The sequence below is a fragment of the Rhinolophus sinicus genome, chromosome 16 (genome assembly GCF_057876585.1).
Source record: "Rhinolophus sinicus isolate RSI-liver-muscle chromosome 16, RSI-T2T, whole genome shotgun sequence".
Taxonomy (NCBI): Eukaryota; Metazoa; Chordata; class Mammalia; order Chiroptera; family Rhinolophidae; genus Rhinolophus; species Rhinolophus sinicus.
In genome coordinates this window covers 30,569,054-30,587,551 of record NC_142516.1, presented here as the reverse complement: position 1 = coordinate 30,587,551, position 18,498 = coordinate 30,569,054, and the positions used below count along the sequence as shown (strand labels likewise).

The 18,498-nt window shown below is 41.6% G+C and overlaps 2 protein-coding genes and 1 long non-coding RNA gene across 6 annotated transcripts in view; 1 reads left to right on the top strand and 2 right to left on the bottom strand.

Annotated features, from left to right (window-relative positions):
- Positions 1 to 2,482, bottom strand: part of FBXO10 (F-box protein 10) — a 41,579-nt gene extending 39,097 nt beyond the window's left edge. The window contains exon 1 of one of the 3 annotated variants that reach the window (XM_019729130.3): positions 2,339 to 2,482. The gene's annotated coding sequence lies outside the window, so the exon portion shown is untranslated. Of the gene's footprint in view, positions 1 to 1,962; positions 2,264 to 2,338 lie in introns of those variants that run through there. The other 2 variants (XM_019729129.3, XM_019729131.3) reach the window with 2 other exon arrangements.
- LOC109446075 (uncharacterized) lies at positions 2,443 to 9,850 on the top strand. Of its 2 annotated transcripts, XR_012495852.2 has the most exons (4): positions 2,443 to 2,806; positions 3,383 to 3,501; positions 7,503 to 7,577; positions 8,662 to 9,850. It is a non-coding gene; the product is annotated as an uncharacterized LOC109446075 (long non-coding RNA). The 2 variants fall into 2 exon arrangements; XR_012495853.2 differs by lacking the exon at positions 3,383 to 3,501 and having other exon boundaries at positions 2,450 to 2,806.
- Positions 9,851 to 10,062: 212 nt separating this feature from the next.
- On the bottom strand, positions 10,063 to 13,681 carry TOMM5 (translocase of outer mitochondrial membrane 5). The gene is made up of 2 exons (XM_019729135.3): positions 13,481 to 13,681; positions 10,063 to 10,432 (listed from the first exon to the last, which is right to left on the bottom strand). Exons 1-2 carry the CDS (start codon positions 13,599 to 13,601, stop codon positions 10,398 to 10,400), a joined length of 156 nt encoding a protein of 51 aa, XP_019584694.1. The 5' UTR covers positions 13,602 to 13,681; the 3' UTR covers positions 10,063 to 10,397.
- Between the last annotated feature and the right edge of the window lie 4,817 nt (positions 13,682 to 18,498).

Below are 18,498 nucleotides of genomic sequence, written 5' to 3'. Positions count from 1 at the left end.
TTACATTTTCCTTGAAAAGCATCTTGTATGTGATGTCTTCTTCATTGCCCAGAACACTAGCCCTCCCACCTCTGAGAGCTCTGGCTGGCTCCCAATCTATGCCTATTGGAGCCCCACTGATTTGCCCCCTGGCTATGGTCGTGCACATGGATTAATCCCCCAAAGATTCTGAGGTCTCTAAGCCAGGGTCTGTATCTGTTTTTATCTGTTTCTACTTATTCCCATTCCTCTTGGCCCTGCCACCCATGCATGTTTGTTAAAGGAAAGAAGGAATGAGGGAGGGAGGAAAAGAGGGAGGAAGGGGTGGATAGTTTGCACTGCAACTGAAAAAAAAAACAACAGAGGACCACCACCAGAAACCAGAAACCTATAGTGAACTGGGGACTGCTTGACCAGTATTACTTGTGCTATCATAAAAATACAATTCATCTGATAACCATGGAAACCAAAAGAAGGTACTATGATGAGGGTGGCTTTTTTCAGAAATCTAAAAACAATAAGAGGCCTGAAACCAGAAAGACAAAGAAATCTAAGTGCTCCAGGCCAGAAGGAAATCCTTTCCTAAAGGCCCTGTCAAAGCAGCATTTTCTCCAGTGTCTAAAATCTCATCAGTCTTCAACAAAGGCTCTGGGACTGCTGTGACGGATCATGAAACAATTCAGACTTCTCTGTGTGCTCCTGTCCTTTGGGGCCAGCTGCTAGGAGGCACAGTCACTGGGGGCTGAAACTTATTGTTATTATAAAATGTACTGAGAGGAGCATCCAAGAGCTTGCTCCTTGGCCGTCATTTTTGCTCAAACACATTCATATAAAAATTCTCAAACAATGTACTGAGAACCAGCAGAGGGGTGTGTGTGTGTGTGCGCTTGTATGACATATATATGTATGATACATATATATATATATATATATATATATATATATATATATATATATACACACACACACATATATTTCTTCTCCAGCTCTTGGTAGGTGCACCAGCACACAACAGGTGCTCCATAATTACTTGTTGAGTAAATGAAGAATTAGAACTCAGGGAAAGCACAGTGTCTAGTAAACAGTGTGCATTCTTTCCACCACTTAGTGCCAACATTCGTTTGGGTCCTGAGAAAATCAGTCATTCTGGACCTCATTCTGGGTCCAGCTTCTCCATTTGCAAAAGGAGCCAGTTGGATTAGATGGTTTCCCAGGCATCTTCCAGCTCTGACAGTCAATCACTGTAGAGTGCTTTTTTTGGTGGTAGCACACGCCTGGCACTTTTCTTTCCCCTCAGAGGGAATGTGATAGCCATCTGCTCGAGTACATTTATGTTCCCATCCTGCCTAACTCATCTGATAGGAACAACAGGTTCACATGCCAGTTGTAAATAAGGCAAAGGGGGCCCAGAAAGAGAAAAGGGGAAAATAGTTCCACTTGGCCCTTTTCTTAGGAAACCAAGACAGCACTCTTTTTGGGACTAAACATATAGAAACTAAAGCGTGATTATTCCAAACATCCCTCATGTGAAGCTTACTAATTGAATAATGCTTATTTTAATAGCACTATCTATTGAGCACTTCTGTGCAGGACACCATGCTGAGCCCTTTAAACTTAACCCTCACAGCAACTTCATGGGCTGAGTACTATTATCTCCTTCTAACAAATGAGGGTTCTATAAGGCTCAAGGTCACACAGCTAGTAAGAGGCAGAACTAGGACGTGAACCCAAGTCTAACTGCCTCCAGAGTTCTGGCTCTTCAAATGGCTTTCCATTCTTCACTGCAGACCCACGAGGGAGGCAGGGCACGAGTCATCACCTTTACTTTAAAGATGGAGAAACCGAGTATCCTAGAGGCTTGCAATTTGCACAAAATACAAAAGACACTTAACAGATGCCCGGCTCAGACATTCGCTTTTGCATTCCTAGGTGAGGGCTCTTCCCACCCCAAGAGTCTGCTGCTTCCTCTTGGACTTCACTTACACAATCGCAAAATCTCAGGGCTGAAGGCAACCGCGGAGATCCACCTTCCCCACCCGGTCGTTTTCCAGGAGGGGAAACCAAGGCACAGCTCTTCCTCCGCGCGGCTGAGCTTCCAGGTGCCAGCGGAGTGCGGGAGCGCGGGGCCGCCAGCGGCCTGAGAGCACCCCCGCCGGGTCCTGCCAAGGCCAGATGCTCAGCCTTTGCCGGGACCGAGAGGCGCCTGCAGGGCCGGTCACCTCGTGAAGCGCCCCAGGTCCCCAGGAGCAGGCGCCCGAGCCCTTCCCCCCGGGCCGCCCCCTGCTCCGGGCTGGGGCCCTCGCCGGGATGCGGGTGGAATAAGTTCGCCCGCAGCCTCCGCGGGCCGGCCGCCTCTTACCTCGCCGGAGCTCCCGGGGGCGCTCGCCCACGCAGTCCGGATCGCGGGCGCCGAAGCCGCAACGGAGCCGCGAGGACGGCGGGCGGACGCGCCGCGAGCCCCGCCCGGAGGGTGACAGTTGCCGGGCTCGTGCGGGGCGGGCACCGTCACGTGACGCGCGAGGCGGGGGATGCTGGGAGCCGCGGGCAGGCGGCCGGGGCCGCTCCTAGACCCCCGCCGCGGAGCGGGAACCGGGAGGAGTCTGTGCAGGGAAGGCCCGAGAGGGGAGAGGAAGAGACACGAGGGGGACGGACGGGACTTCAGATGCTGCGAAGTCGAGCTTGTGGGAGGACGATCGAGGCTTGTAGTGCGTGGCCCCAGGAGGGGCAGAAATAGAATTGGTGGGTGGAATTGCTGAGAGGTTTGCCGGGGTCCGTATGAAGATGATTCTTCCAACCACCAGACTTGTTGGGCTGTTTTCAGGAGGTGGTAAGCGACTTGTAGGTGGATTCATAAGGACTGAGTTCGTTCATTTACAGACTGACCACTGGCTACGGGGCACACAATACACTGGGAGTGTGTAGCTCTCGGGCTTAGCACTTTGCCACGTAGTAGTAAACGATAGTTGCTGCTGTTAGTTATTATGGGCACAGAAATGAACAAAGCTAGTATGCTTCCTGTCCTCTTGAATTCTCAAGTGGAGAAGGGAGTCATTAATCAGATATCATTTAAATAAATATATTTTAAATTAGAGTAAGTGCACTGAAGGAACCTTGATTTAAAATTAGAGGGCAAGGGAAAGTGGTCAGGGACCTGTCAGAAAGATAAGGAGTTGGCCAGATGGAAGAGCGGAGGGAAAGCCCCTTTGACGGCTCTTGGGTGGGGCGGGGCCGAGGAGAGAAGACTGCCCTTTGGGTAAATGGAAGACATAGTTTGTCAGAAGCTTACTGGATTAAGGAGAGAACAGTGTAAGTGAAGTTAGAGAGGTAGGGCCCAGATCACGGCAGCAATTAGTAGGCCATGATAGAATTTGGATGATTTGATACCTTTTTTTCTTTTTTAAAGTTTGCTAGCTCCTATGTGAATAGACAAAGGTAAGAGCGGAAGCAGGGAAATTGGTTAAGACGTGGCTGAAGTAATAGTAGCGAAGATGGAGAGAAATGGAATTAAGACACATTTTTGAGGTATAGTCAAAATTGGCTTGATAAGGGGGGGATTTCCAGTCTTCTAGCTTAACCTACTGACTGGGCCCAGGCAGGTGTTATTTATTGAAATGGTAACTGTTGTAAGGAGAACATATTTGGAGGTGAGGGGAGATCAGGAACTCAAGTTTGCACTTGCTAAACTTAAGACGCCTGTGTCATCCAAATGAGGCAATCAAAAAGGCAGTTGGCTGTAGACTCTGGATTTTAGAAGACTGTCAGCTACCCAAATCTAACTTGAGAATGCTATGAAACAACATTACACCAGACTGAGGTTTGTTAACAGCTGAGCCTCTGGTCCCATTGACCTGTCGGTCCCTAGTTCTATACCATGTATCCTATAAAAATGTATTCCATCTCTTATTACCATATGATGAATCTGGTATTATTGCAGATTCTGGGTGAGGCCCAAGTTACCATGCAGTTGCTCTTTTATAAATGGAAGGAAAAAAAAACACCCTAAGCATAAAGCCAACAGTTTATTTTAAGCAGACACAAAGCTGTGTACACAGTAGCCAGATAGAGAAAAGAGCGTTCCGACTTAGGTCAGATCAGAACAGGGTTGGTTCACACTACAATGAGTCTGATGATTGATGACTGGCAAAGATGTGACTTGTTTAATCCTTTGAAAAGTACCCCATTGTATGAAACTGGCAGTTTAGATACGTCTGTCCATAATCAAAAGCCTGAATTTCTGCCAGCCAACATTGCTTTGGCATTTTTATAAAACAGCTAAGCCTTTTAAAGGAGTACACCTGCAGCTTTCTACAAGAACATGCTCTTTCCCATTAGAGGTACAAGTATCACTTGCCAAATGGAAAATTTGATTTTATATATGTCCTTAAATAATAACATCATTTGCAAACTGCCGTTGAGCCCTCTCTTCTTCCTGCCCTCATTTCTCCTGTCCATACCTCTATCCTACCACTTGCTACGGAATTTTCCCCTCCATTAAACGAGAGCCAATTTGCTCATCTTTGCATCCTGACAGAGTTGGTATTTATTGTGAAATGAATGAGTAAACGTACACGATTTCCTCAGCCACACGAACGTTACTTACCTTGTTTGATAGAAAAGTGAAGCTCAGAGGGCTTTGTCCAGGGTCAACGTAATAGACCTGTCATCCTTTTAGGCGGCCCAGGATCTGAATTCCCTGCCGACATTTGGGAGTTCCCTATCTTATGAGTTTATTGGGAATCAAGAGCATACCTTTCATTATAGAAGCTGAAACTGGATATTTTCTTTGCTTCTCCACGTGACACTACAAATTAAATATTCCCTGGACTTTGAATTGGGAGCCAGACACAGTGCAGTGACAGAATAATTTTTTCCATGACTTTGGTAAATGCAGCAAGATGAAGTTCGTAGAGTAACAGTGGCTGCCATGATAGTCCAGGGTTTTGTGCCTGGGGACTTGGTAATACATGGTGGCATCTAATCCTCAGCGGAGTTGGTGTCTTCACTGCACCAGGCTATGTGGAGTGACCAGGTGACAAAGGGTGATGTTCCACCTGCTTAGTCTCCAAGCCCAATTCTCTAGGCCTCCTGATATATTAAACTATCTATAGTTCTTTTCATTACTTTTTTTAAATCTACCCTAACTGGATTTTGGTGTGTTTGCAAGTAAAGATCTGACTCCCATAGTCACATAATAGCAGAACTGAAGCTGTAACCCAGGACTTGGAACTAATCCTAGTGCCCCTTCCTAATATAGAGATCTCTACTCACCAGCAACACACATTTTCACATGACATATTGATGTCTCTAAATCACCCTTTGTTCATCAAATTTATACTTTTAATGTCAGCTGATTAAATGAATACTTCAAGCAACTGCATGGTGAGGCACCTGCCAGTGTAACATTAAGTTTCGAATGCCAGAATATCATTGTCTATAAAACTGTTTATGTAAATTTGCATTTTTGTCCTTTATAGATATAAGCAGAAAATGAAAATACTATTACTAATGTGACTGAGAAAGAGGAAAATTATCAGACATGCTTAAAGCAGATCTTTAGCCTTAGTAGAATGCTTATTGGATTAAAGCCAGCTGTTTTATTTATGAAGGAAGCAATTTAAGAGCATTTTATAACTGAAAATGCTTCATCAGATACTATGCTTAAAAGACAAAGTGAATAAGTGATTTTGTAATGTTTTTACATCTCAGTAACAAGTCAGTTCAACTTCTTTGTTTATAATTTCTATAAAAGCTTTTGTGAACTTGTACAAAAGTTGGCTAATGACACCACAGATACATATCTGTGATATTGAGTACATGCAAATAGCATGTAACAACTGTTCACGGTCTCCTGTGTGACGGCCCTAATACAAAGAAAAAGACCTCGTGCTTTATTTCCAAATTATTGTAGCCTTCAAAAAAACATAGGTTACCGAAGGTTGTTCTTCTGTAGCCAAATGTGGAATTACAGTATATAGACAACAGCCAGCAGATGTCAGATGGGAGCTCTTTCTTAGGACTAAAGTTTGAAAATAAAGTAACAGTAGTTTCTGAAAGGACTGAAGGTTTTCTTTCTCTTCTGTGCTCAACATACTTCAGTCACACTGGCCTCCTTTATTCCTTAAACACATCTGCATTAACTCTTTTTCAAAGGCTCCTCACTCTTTTATCAGCCCAGTTCCTAGTCATCCAAATCTTACTCGATGTATTGTATTATTTCTTCAGGAATCCTCCTCGCTTCCTCCCCAACCCAGTAGGTCAAAGTTCCCCTAAACCAGTTACCTGTACTTCCCTCTCCTAGCAGTTTATATAATGGAGTAATCAGTGATGAAATTATGTAATGTCTGACTCCCCTGCTAGATTGTAAGCCTCTTAAAGATACGTACCATGACTGAATTCTCTGCTGTAACCCTTACCTACTACAGTGCTCGCCCTCTATAGTCACTGAATAAATATCTGTGAATATGAACACCTACCAAATAGACCGGGAATATCTTTCTGCGGCCTGGACAACATGTAGTATGTGGAAAGTCAGTATTTTTTCACCTTCAATTCAGTAGTCAATTTATTCAGATCATTCTTTGTAAAGATATTATATGGGACAGAAAAATGTGATAGTACCATGTTTCCCCGAAAATAAGACCTAGCTGGACAATCAGCTCTAATGCGTCTTTGGGAGCAAAAATTAATTAAGACCCGGTCTTATATTACATTATATTATGTAAGACCGGGTCTTATAATATTTACACTTAAAATTATATGTGAACAGAAAATCAGTTACCCATAAACATGAAGACACATTTATCTTATAGTCCTTTTTCTACCAAGAAACAGGTATAGTCATGCACCACTTAATAATGGGGATACTTTCTAAGAAATGTGTCATTTGGCGATTGGTCCTCGTGCGAACATCAGAATGCACTCACACACCAAGCTGGTGTAACCTACTACACGCCTAGGTGAGGGTATACCGCCGGTGCATATGCGGTCTGTCATTGACCAAAACATCATCGTGTGGCATGTGACTGCAGTAAAAATATGCTATCTCACCATCTTATTTGCATGTGGAATTGGGAAGCAGGGAATAAGTGATACTGTGAGTCTGTATTTAGTGCAAAGTTTCTAGGTTCCCGCCAGTTCTTCCTGTTAATCTCTGTAAACTAAGGAATGGTGAAATAATTAACAGTGATCTAAGTTCAATATGCTTAAGAAAGAAAACAGGCTGAAAAAAAATTAAATGCTTTCTAGAAAATCAGGAATAAATAAGCACCTTTAAACTTATGGAACAATGAAGTAAAATACACAAGTTGCTTATTTATGGCGACGAACAGCTTCTAAACAACAGAGGCTTGCTAACAACAGTGAGGGTTAGGTTATAGAGAGAGAAGTAGCTGTTAAAGATAGGCTTGGCCTTCGATAGGAGCAGTCATTTCTAACGCGAGGGAGGATACAAATGCTGGTGTGTGCATAGGGTATCATGGGGTAAATTTATGGATGCTTTCTTCTGGATGTCTCTATGTTCTCAGGGAAATATGAAGCAACATCATCAACTGAGCTTGAAGACGAGAGAAGGAGATATGGGAATATCGAGATAGGAACAGGTATGAAATGTGTGCCCCGTCGAGACGAATGAGCTCTGGAAATACAGTGGTCCTGCAGGACCCCATCAAGGTTAAGAGTCATCGCTGTCCAGGTGGATCCTGTCAGCATGTTTGTTTTCTTTCCAGCCACACTCAACTGCACAGGGCAGGCCCAGAGCAGGCAGAGAGCTGGATTTAACCAGAGTCGGGTCTTGCCAGGGAAGTACAATGAAGATAACGAGAGGGAGGAGAGCTGAAGGTGTATATACGAGAATGATGACAGTGAGGGCTAATGGAATCTAAGCTGAGACATGAGGAAGGTGAAGCCCAGAAACTAAGTGGTAGAGTGAATAGACTGTAAGGCCGGGGGGCTAAATTATTAGTACTGGAGAAAAGCACTTAAGGATAGGGTACAACAAATGAACACTAAAAGTCCCCAAGCCCTGGCCGGCTACTATTTATTAGCTACTGAAACTTTCAGCTCAAACTCCCCATCTGTAAAATGGCATTATTATCGATTGGTTAAAGCTGTTTTCAGATAATGAATTTAAGTATTTGGGAATTTTGAAGTCTGTATATAATTAGAGAACAAGCATGCTATCACATAGCATCTGGAAATATGAATGAAACCGAATGGGGCAGTGAATACCAGCACAAATCACTTCTAAACACCTTATACCGAAGACTAACCATTAATAATAACCAGCATTTACCAAATGCCAGGCACTGTGCTAAATGCTCTACTTGTGTTCTCTCACTTCACCCTTACAACAACACTTTGAAGTAGATAGGTGTTTCTATTTTGCTATTTTTACAGGGGGAAAAAATGAGATTTAGAGGTTCAGTTGCTAAAGGTCATCCATCTCACAAATGTTGGAGTCAGGACTCAAAATCAAGTCTGCCTGTCTTTAGAGCCAGTGTTTTTATCCATGGTACTATATACTGCACCTCCTTAAGTCAGGAATGGGTTTAAATTACCAACATGAAACAGCATCACAAGGTTAAAACACATACTGCTTGGGCAAAGATGGTGGATTGAACACATGCATCTATTTCTACTCTCTCCTGAAACTCCATTAAATGACAGCAAAGATTCTTGTTTAAGGTATAAACCCAAAAGGACGGAAGAAGAGGAGACAACAGCAAGAAAGTTAGAAGTTGGAAAGCAGACGGACTAGTAAATAACATGATAGACCCAAGAAAACTGAATCCTGAGTCAATAGCAGAAAAAGAGAAACACACAACCCAATTTACATCACAGAATCCCTAAAAGGCCCAGGAACTGGTTGCTTCACGTACCGGGAAGTAGAAGATGAAGGGGTAGGCACCACAATAAGAGTTGGTTGAGGTTTAAGCAGGCAGATGCTCTCTGCAACTCTGCATTGCTAAGCAGCCTCTTCTCCTCAAATGAGAAGTGTATTTTTCTGAAAAGGGTAAAATGGAGGATTCCTGGATGCCGAGCAGTTATGCACTGGGGTACTGTACTCAGTACAGAAAACAAGAGATCCAACATGGGAGGAGAGGAAAAGAAATTCCCAGGATGATGGTGAAGGGAGATCTCAGAATATGATCATATGTCAGGCAAAGAAGACTGTTTTCAGGCTGGGACAGGTCAGAAAGCTCTCGGAAAGGCTCATTCAGCAAGATGAAACAGTGTCTCTAATGAAACTGCACATTGTGAGCAATTTAGATAAATGGCAAAACTTGAGATGACTTAGTGGTAAATGCATAGAAAACTAAGCCTACGAAAAACAGAAAGATGTACAGGAAATGAAAACAAGGAACAACATCTGGAGTCCTAATGAAATCGATCTAATCAAAACCACACAAATACATAGATCGGAACAAGAAGCGAGAAAGAGATGAACGAATGATGGAGGTAAAGGGAGGAAAGAGACCTAAATCCTTACATGCGGAGAAGTCAGCAGGCAATGTCTGAAACAGGAAAATCATAAAGTAACAATGCAATCATTTATAGACCTGAGGTAAATACCCAAATAATTACCTAAAAAGAGGTGAATATAGTTGTGTTGTCTCCTGGAAGAAGGTTAAGGACTGTCCCCTTCCCCAACAAACCTGGGGAACTAACTGATTTAACAACATACCGTTTTTTTCCTTTGGTGGTATTATATTCTTTCAGCATCAAGCAGGAATGCTGCGTTTCCCAAATATTAACAATAAGCAATGTCACTTCATCAGGAGTAGCAAATTCTTCAGGTCCAAACAAGAGGAACTCAATTTCACGCGGTTGTAATAATCACAATATTATAGTAGTCTCACCAGCGATTATTGGTTTGCAGCAAAAAGCAGGTTAAGGAGAAAAACAATTTTTCTTAATTGGTACATTTATTAAAAATATAAACTAATGGTCCTGTGCTTAAATGTTGTTGTGGTTGTTTGTGTGCTGGCTTCCATAAAACATAACTATCATAAGGAGCTCTTCACCAAATATACTCCAGACAGAAGTAAGAAGGTAAAACAGAAATGACTGACAAGACAGTGCCACTGCAGACATAATTCCTGTGTATAATTAATATTTGCTAGAAAATGGAGTTTGACATTATTTACAATTACACCAACATTCATGGAGGCTGAATATCACAGGTATTAAGGGCATACTATGGCCATAAAACATCTTTCATACTTCCCAAATAGTTTATATTTTAGCTACGAAGGTCAGTTACCAGAGCCAAACTTGTTCTTAACAAGTAGAAGTTTTATGTCCATTCAGTCAAAGAGTCTCTTACATCTTTCTAGGTCTATTCATTTGCAGATTCATTTGCAGAGTAGAAACTGGAACCACGTTCTTCATATCACGCATTCACATGTGATGTTCAATCTTTATATGCTGTCCAATTTCTTTAAGATAAAAGGAGCTGAAAGAAAAATAAACCCAGAATTTTTCAGATCTATTAGCCCACAAGTGACATGGATTTTTAAGATTGGGGGATATACCTTACAGGTTCAGTTCAACGCATTTTTGAAAACAACTGCAAGTGATGGCCAAGATTCTACCTGCACAACCTACAAAAGGGACTCACTGTCTTTCCAGGTGGCCCATTCATGTCATGCAGCTATCACTATTATACAGTTCATTCATACACGATAGGAAATCTTCTCTACAGGTAGTTCTACCTCTTAGGGCCATGAAGAGTAAATCCAAACCTCTTTCAAATGATAATCCTTTTACTATGGTGATTTAACTGTCAAAGGTACAAAACTCGAGAAGAAACAAATTGGTATCTTTTACCTTTAAAACTGCTTTTGAAAGAAGGCAGAGGATAGGGGTTGGGAACACAGCACTGAGCTAGGGAACCACAAAAGCCAGACACACATTTTGATCCCCCCACTGTTTAGCTATATATCATGTGCTCCAGGTCACATAAGGTACAGCCCTACATTAGTTAATGTAAGGACCTGTTAGGATGGTGTAGATAGCAATGTCTAGACAACTAGAAGTGTTGTCCTGGGATCTAAAGAGGTGACATTACTGTCCTGTGTAAAAGCGCAAGGGCCAAAATAAGCACATGAAAAGATGCTCAATGTGCAATGCAAAGTCAAACGAAAATGAGGTACCACCACACAGCTACTAGGATGGCTACCATCAGAACAAAAATGTGGGCAAGGATGTGGAGAAATTGGAACCTTTGTGTGCACTGTTGGTGGGAATATAAAATGATACACTAGCTGCTATGGAATACAGGAGGGTGGTTCCTCAAAAAATTAAAAAGAGGTATTTGTACATTGATGTACATAGCAGGCTTATTCGCAGTAGCTAAAATGTAGAAGCAACCCAAGTGTCCAAAGATGGATGAATAGATAAGCAAAATATGGTATATAATGGAATATCATTCAGCCTTAAAAGGGAAATTCTGACACATACTACAATATGGATGAAAACGTCAATGAAATAAGCCAGTTTATTATATGGGGTACTTAAAAGCAGTCAAAATCATAGAGACAGAAAGTAGAATGGCGGTTGCCAGGGGCTGGGAGAAGGGAATGGGGAGTTATTGTTTAATGAGTCAGGTTTCATTCTTAGAGATGAAAAAAGTTCTGGAGATGGATGGTGATGATGGTTGCACAGCATTAGGAATGTATTTAATACCACTACACTGTACACTCAAAAATAGTTAAGATGGTAAATTTATGTGTAATTTACCACAATTTTAAAAATTGAAGGAAAAAGAGCTGTGCCCAAAAAAGCTGCCAGAATGATCTTCTCAATACCCATACTAAGTAAATAAAACACTTTGATAATATTAAACTGAAGATACTGATATCAGAAGCTGACAAAGTCAGCAGTATTTCCAGTCTTTTCCACTAATTATCAGAAAAAAGAAATCCATCAAATGAATGGATAAACAAAATGTGATCTATCCAAACAATGGAATATTATTCAGCAATGAAATGGAAATAACAATACATGCTATGATATGGATGAACCTTGAAAACATTCTGTGAAGTGAAATAAGCCAGACACAAAGGTCACAAATTATACAATTCCATTTATATGAAATGTCCAGAATAGGCAAATCCATCAAGACAAAAAGTTGATTACCAATGTCTGGGGAAGGGCGTGAAATGGGGAATGACAGCTAATGGTGTTTCTTTTAAAGGGGAAGAAAATGTTCTAAAATAGATTGTGATGATGGTTGCACAACTTTGACTATACTAAGAACGACTGAACTGTACACTTTCAATAGGTGAATTGTAAAATATGCAAATTATAGCTCAATTTAAAAAGTGATAATACTGAACAGTATTCTGTATTTAAAAAAAAACAAAACAATTCATGTCAAATACAAAGGTCATTGAGAAGAAGCAAATATTTTATCAGCAGCTAAGTCAACAAAAAGTGGTTAAGAGGAGTTGCAAAAAGCTGTTGAAGGAGCGGGATGATTTCGGAATTTTGTTTACCAGGGCTCCCTCTCCTGGGTAAGCAGAGTAATACCATAGACAGTGAAAGGGGCACAGAATATGGAAGACCTGGCCTCACTGAGCTCTGACCTGGGCCCAACATGAGCCTTCTACCGATGACCTTGATATGGACTTCATTGGAATGGTCCCTGGCTCTCCATCCAGACATGTCAACTACACGCAATGAAGAGTACTGAACTGAGAATGAGACGGGCGTGGGGGTGGGGAGCAAATCACTGCTGAGATTCACATCTAAAACTAGAGATGTCATCTACAAAGTTGCTTCCAGCTCTAATATTCAGTGTGCCTGCGACTCTCGTCTCTTGCCTGAGCTCCCTCTGAAATTCGAGTTTTCATCAACAAAAGGGATTTACAGAATCTTAGGCCCTGCCTCCCTCAAACGGCTACTGTCAAGACTAAATAAAGTTTCAGCCAAATGTAAAATTAAATAAACAGTTATTATCGTTAAAACCTGTCAACTTATATTTTATTCTCATTCTTTCCCCCAAAACGCAATTATTTACTTTATGCACCGTACCAATAAATAAAGGAAGCAAAACTTTTTGGATTTCAAAGGTCAGCATTGAAGTAAGGAAAACCCGGTAATAGGAGGTCTGGATTCCAGGTGAAGATCACTCACTGGATTGCTAAATGACCTTGAGCCAGCCATTTCCCTACTCTAGATCTGTCTCTCCCTGCAAAACGAGGGAGCTGCTCTGAGTTATAACCCTTGAAGCTCTTTCCATTCAAACGCTAGTAAGGCAGGGCAAGGCCGGACGCTTAACCCCGCAATCCGAGCCCCCGCGCAGCACTTCAGTACCCCAAGTCTGACCCGCAGACCCTAGCCGCGCATGCGCCTGCCTCCCCCCAGGCGCGAGTCCCTTGCTCACTGGGACAGTTCAGCTCAGCTCAAGGGCCCCCAAAGGCCCGCAGGACCAGAGTTGGGCGGGGGTGTCAGCGAGCCGCGCGCTGTGCTTACGGCCACAGCCTGGAAGGACACTCACTGACTCGCAGCAGGGCCACGTAGATAAGGAAGTTCCGTATGGAGGAGATCACATCTTCGCGCATCTTCCGTTTCATCTCCTCCGGGTCCAGCTTGGGCGCAAGGCCCTCGATACGGAACATCGCGACTGTGCCCCTCCAGCCTCCAGCCGCCGCGCTCGGCTCTTCCCAGCGGCCGCCTCGCGCACGGAACTAGGCTCAGCCCCATTTCCTGTTCCCGCCCCTCACTTTAGCGCGCGGTGACAGGAGCCTGCGAGGGACAATCCTCGTCCTGACCCCGCGGCTCTGCAGGGGGCTGCCTGAAGGGGGCGGCCGCAATCCTAGCAACGCAGGACTTGGGTTCCCCCAAGCTATTTGTTTAATAGCCGGTTGTCTTGAGCCGGGAGCGCTACGCTGCCAAGTGCTTTTCTGCCCCGGAGAGGGCGTGCATAGGTACCACGATAATCAGTGATCATAGCTGACATTTATTGATCAAGTACTCAGGACAGATCTACCCTATGAATTAGATGTTACAATCGAATCCTTTCCTAGATGAGAAAAATTGAATCACAGAAATCTTTAAAACAACAACTTGCCCAAATGTGTTTTAAACTACCTCTGGGGGAAAAAAGTTTGAGAAAGGAAATGATATTAGCAAAATTTTGAAAATTGCTTAAGCTGGGGATTAGTACGTAATTTTAATTATTCTAGTATTTCCATTTGGAGTGTGTTTGAAATGTTTCGTGAAAAGTAAAAACAAAAAGAGAAAGAAGATGAAACTTGCTTAAGATTACACAACTAGCAAATGCAGAGCAGGGTTTTATACCTAGTAAGGCCTGTGGGACCACAGAAAAGTGTTTTTTGTTTTTGTTTCTTTAACATTTTCCATATTGCTGTGTTCTGATTTCTGGAGTTAACCGATCCTTACAAATTATAATATTGGCCCAGTAATACAGTATATAGAAAGCAAGTTCAAACCTGTTCAACATTTTACAGAAGAGAGGGAGGGATGCTTAGAAACCAAGTGCACTGCTGAAAGTCATTCTGCTAGTGACGGCCTAGACAAGGTTTTAATGCAGGTAATTATCATGTCGTGTTGAAATCTCTTCTGCCCCCCTACCCCCGCACGTGACCCTCTGTTAGTCTTTCACAGTTAGTGCCTGCCTGGGTGGGCATCCCTGGAGTCGGAAGGTAGGTGTTTAATGAAACCAGACTTCCTGTCACAAAATTGTCAGAACAGTGCTGCCCAAAATTATGCATGCCAACGAGCCATATATAATTCTTAGACACGAACCAGATGACTGACTTGCTCACATAATTCAAAACCAGAATGTTCCTTCTTGATTGCACATCGCATAGCAACAATGGATTTTGGAAAAATTAGAATGGTAATTTACTATGGGAACACCTGATAACTATAAACATTGCCACCCACCTTCCTCATTGCCAGAATGTAAGACATTGGGGTAAGAAAGGGAACTCATCTACGTTTCAGGCTTTAGTAATCTCTTTCATCTATAATTCATGCAGTGGAATAGCAGAGGCAGCTCTGGAATGGGAGGGGCTGACTCCCAAGGAATATCCTCCATCAAGCCCTTCAAAAGAGTTTAGAAAGCCTGCACTGATGCTGGAAAGCAACAGGGGCTGTGGAAAGACCTGGACAGGAAGACTGCAGATACGGCCCCTGGATCTGGCACTGCCACTATCTAGGCATGTGATGAGGGACAAGTCTCTGTTTCACTGCAACTCCATTTCTTTAGTTGTAAAGAAAGGAGATATGATTAAATGCTCTTAAAGAGTTCCTTTCAGTTCTGTCTATGCATTTTGAATTCTAGGGTATTCTGGTCTGGAGTGTATAGATATCAAAATATCAAATGTGATCGGATAGCAAAACAGACAGTGTGTGTTTTCCATGGTAGGAGGAATGTAACAATAAGGCATATCTCATTTATCTGAACAGTGAGGATTGACAAGGAATGAGTTCTTACGAGATTCCAGTAACTTAGATCCCTAATGCCGACCAAGTTTAGGTAAACAGTTTTCTTATAGACCTAACCAATTTTTTTCTTTAGATGACATATTTTTGAGTAACTTGCTTGGATTCACGGAGCACCAAAGAGGGGAGAAAGTAGCAAAAATTCGTGTTTCTTGGTGACAAGAACAGATTTTTAGCATTTGAATTTTATTCACCCAATACTAAAGCAGCACCTGTTTAGTTGTTAGGTGATGTGATGGCAAATGGCTGGCCTGTTAAAGAGCAAAATTATTCTCATAACAATTCTCATATAAAGTTATGGTGCTTGCCTGCCTACCTGTAGGGAGACGGGAAGGTAGCAGGTGGAAGTATTAAGCAGCTGTGTCTTGAGGTGAGGAATTGGTTCTGGATACAGTCTAGGAGCGTGAACCATTCCTGTCTCAGAAATGTTCATCCTGAGAAACTCTGTCTTCTTCTTTCAGGGCTCTTCCAGTTGTAATAGAGGAAACTCATTGAAAGAATTTAGGTTCCTTTCTTTGCCTTTTTTTGGCATGTAGTTGGTGGTATCGTCCAATTACAGTTGGTTTAGGTGAGGCAAATTGAGAGAACACACTTTAGGAAGTTAACACTGGAGTGAACTGTTTCATATCTTGGACCCCTCATTTTTTTTCCTCATTAGAATGATGAGAGATTGAGTCTAATTTTTAAAATCACTTGCAGCTCTAAAATGCTGAAATTATGTGTTCCTCTTTCCTGTTCTTCCTTCATAACCTTGCACTAAAGGCTAAAAGCAAAGGATTCCCTGTGATTTGCCATGAGAGAGGCAAAAATAAAAAGTATGCATGCATAATTTAATATTGGTATTTGTATTATTTAGTCTGATCACAGAGGAAATGGTAGCTGATATCATCTCCTGTCTTGTTTTTCATTTTGATTCCAGGAGGAATTTAGGAGCCATTTCCTTTGCCTCAACTTCCCAGACAGTACTACACACAAACATTCAGTGTGTACAAGCTTCCAATAAGAGAATTAAGTGTTTTGATTTCCATCACTGGGGAGGAATTTGTATTTGCAAGGTCAGAGATTGACAGATGACTCACTACTGGGGAAAAATTCCAACATACAATCACAGGAACTTTATGGTTTCTAATTTATCGGGAGCTATAGGATTTGGGAATTGAACAGTTCAAACCCTTCATTTGATAGATGAGGAAACTGAGGCCCAGCGGGAAGCTAGTTAGAGGCAGAGCTAGCTGGAATTAGGGTAGGTCTCTGGGCTCCCAGTTCAGTACTTTTTCCAATCATACCCTTCAGCTTTCAATACTTGTGAATATTCTCATTGATAATTCTCCCCTCAGAGGTAAGGACTGGAAGAATGGGGTATTGTTCAACCTTCATTTGGGAGGGAGACGGTAAGGGGTGGCTGCTATTTGTCAACACGCTGAGGGCAGCCCTCCTTTCCATGTTTCCACATCCATCACTAGTAGTTAATCTGGACTGTGTTATTTTCCAGCTCCACCCTCTCCTTCCTCATTCCTTCAGGAGATGAACATGGTCTGGAGTTCCCAAAATAAACTTGGCTTGGAAGGCCACTCAGGACCCAAGACGAATGTAACAGAGATCAGGACAAAGAAAGGACACTTGGGCCCTTAATAAAGATTTCTCTGTGCTGGATATTAACTAGAGTCCTCACCCCACAGATAGGATAACTTCATTCTAGAAATTATTGGCCCACAAGAGGCATCTTCAGGAAGAGGGACCTTTTGAACCTTAAAGGAATGAGTAGAATTTTAATAACCTTCACCTCACTGGCATTTGCTTTTTATAATACCTGGTTCTCTGTCCTAATTCTTAGGGCGATTTTGTCTGGAGGATTCATGAGTGTTTGATCTCTTTCCAAGTAAACTGTAAGCACCTCATGTACAAGGAACATGCACTGGAATCCTCCAAACAATTGAGGACAGGTATTTATACATGGTCAAAACTCAAAAAGTAGTCCCTGAGTGGATGAACGAACTTCATATCTGCTAACCTTTAGAATAAAAAAAATTGGTAGCTTTGTGTATTAGGTTGAAAGAAAATTGTCCCCTAAAGAAATTTACCCAAAATGCTACATAATATTTTTATATAGGTACTTATTTCTCGCTGTTTTTGTACAGCTTGTTTTTGTTTGCCTAAGTAAAATTCATTTAAATAATTTTAACATATCTTAGGCAAAGTTAACAAATGAACTTTAAAATTTATTTGCTTTATTTATAGCAATGTGATTATATGAAACCCACATTATACTTATAATAATTTCTTTTTCATAAAAGTATGTTTATTTTTATAAAATTTAGAAAATAAAGAATTAAGGGGAAAAAAGAAAATAATCCCCATAATCCCACAACCATTATTGACATACTGGTGATATTTCTTTCAGTCTTTTTTCTTCTATTATATGAATATACAGCTCTCTCTGTGTGTCTCTGCCTCTCTTTATATATATATATACACACATAAGTGTGTGTATGTGTGTGTGTGTATATATATATATATATATATATATCTGCACACCTATGTATATGTGTATTTTTTACAAAAATGGATCATATAGTACATGCTATTTTAACTTGCATTTTTTTCATTTAAGTTATATTGAGTATCTTCCTATATCTTTAAATATTCTTCTATACATCATTAATGATAGCTGTATAGTATTCCATTATGTAGACATACCATAATTTATTTAACTAAGCCTCTACCTTTGGGTATTTAGTTTGCTTCCATATTTTCCCTATAAATAATACTCCAGGGAACAGCTTCGTAACACTATCTTCAGGCACACACAAACATTTTTCCAATCATTATAATTATTACCTTAAATTTAGAGTTCTCATTTTTTCCCAATTACCCTCTTTTTTTCTCAGGAAAAAGGCACTCTCTGGCCAAGCGTGTAGGTATCAGATCTCTAGACCTTTGGGAACTACAAACAAGGGACGGGAAATTTTGTTTTTAGAAGAGGTTTGCTTCCTTGTGCAACAAGTTCTTACTATTTTGAGCAAGAAAAGTAAAATGTACTCAAAG

Excerpts from the sequence above, each read along its gene's own strand:
- TOMM5 (XM_019729135.3), bottom strand. The coding sequence starts at position 13,601 with ATGTTCCGTATCGAGGGCCTTGCGCCCAAGCTGGACCCGGAGGAGATG. Across the intron at positions 10,433-13,480 it reads CGTGGCCCTGCTGCGAGTCA|CTCCTTTTATCTTAAAGAAA; the intron begins GTGAGTGTCCTT and ends TTTTTCTTTCAG.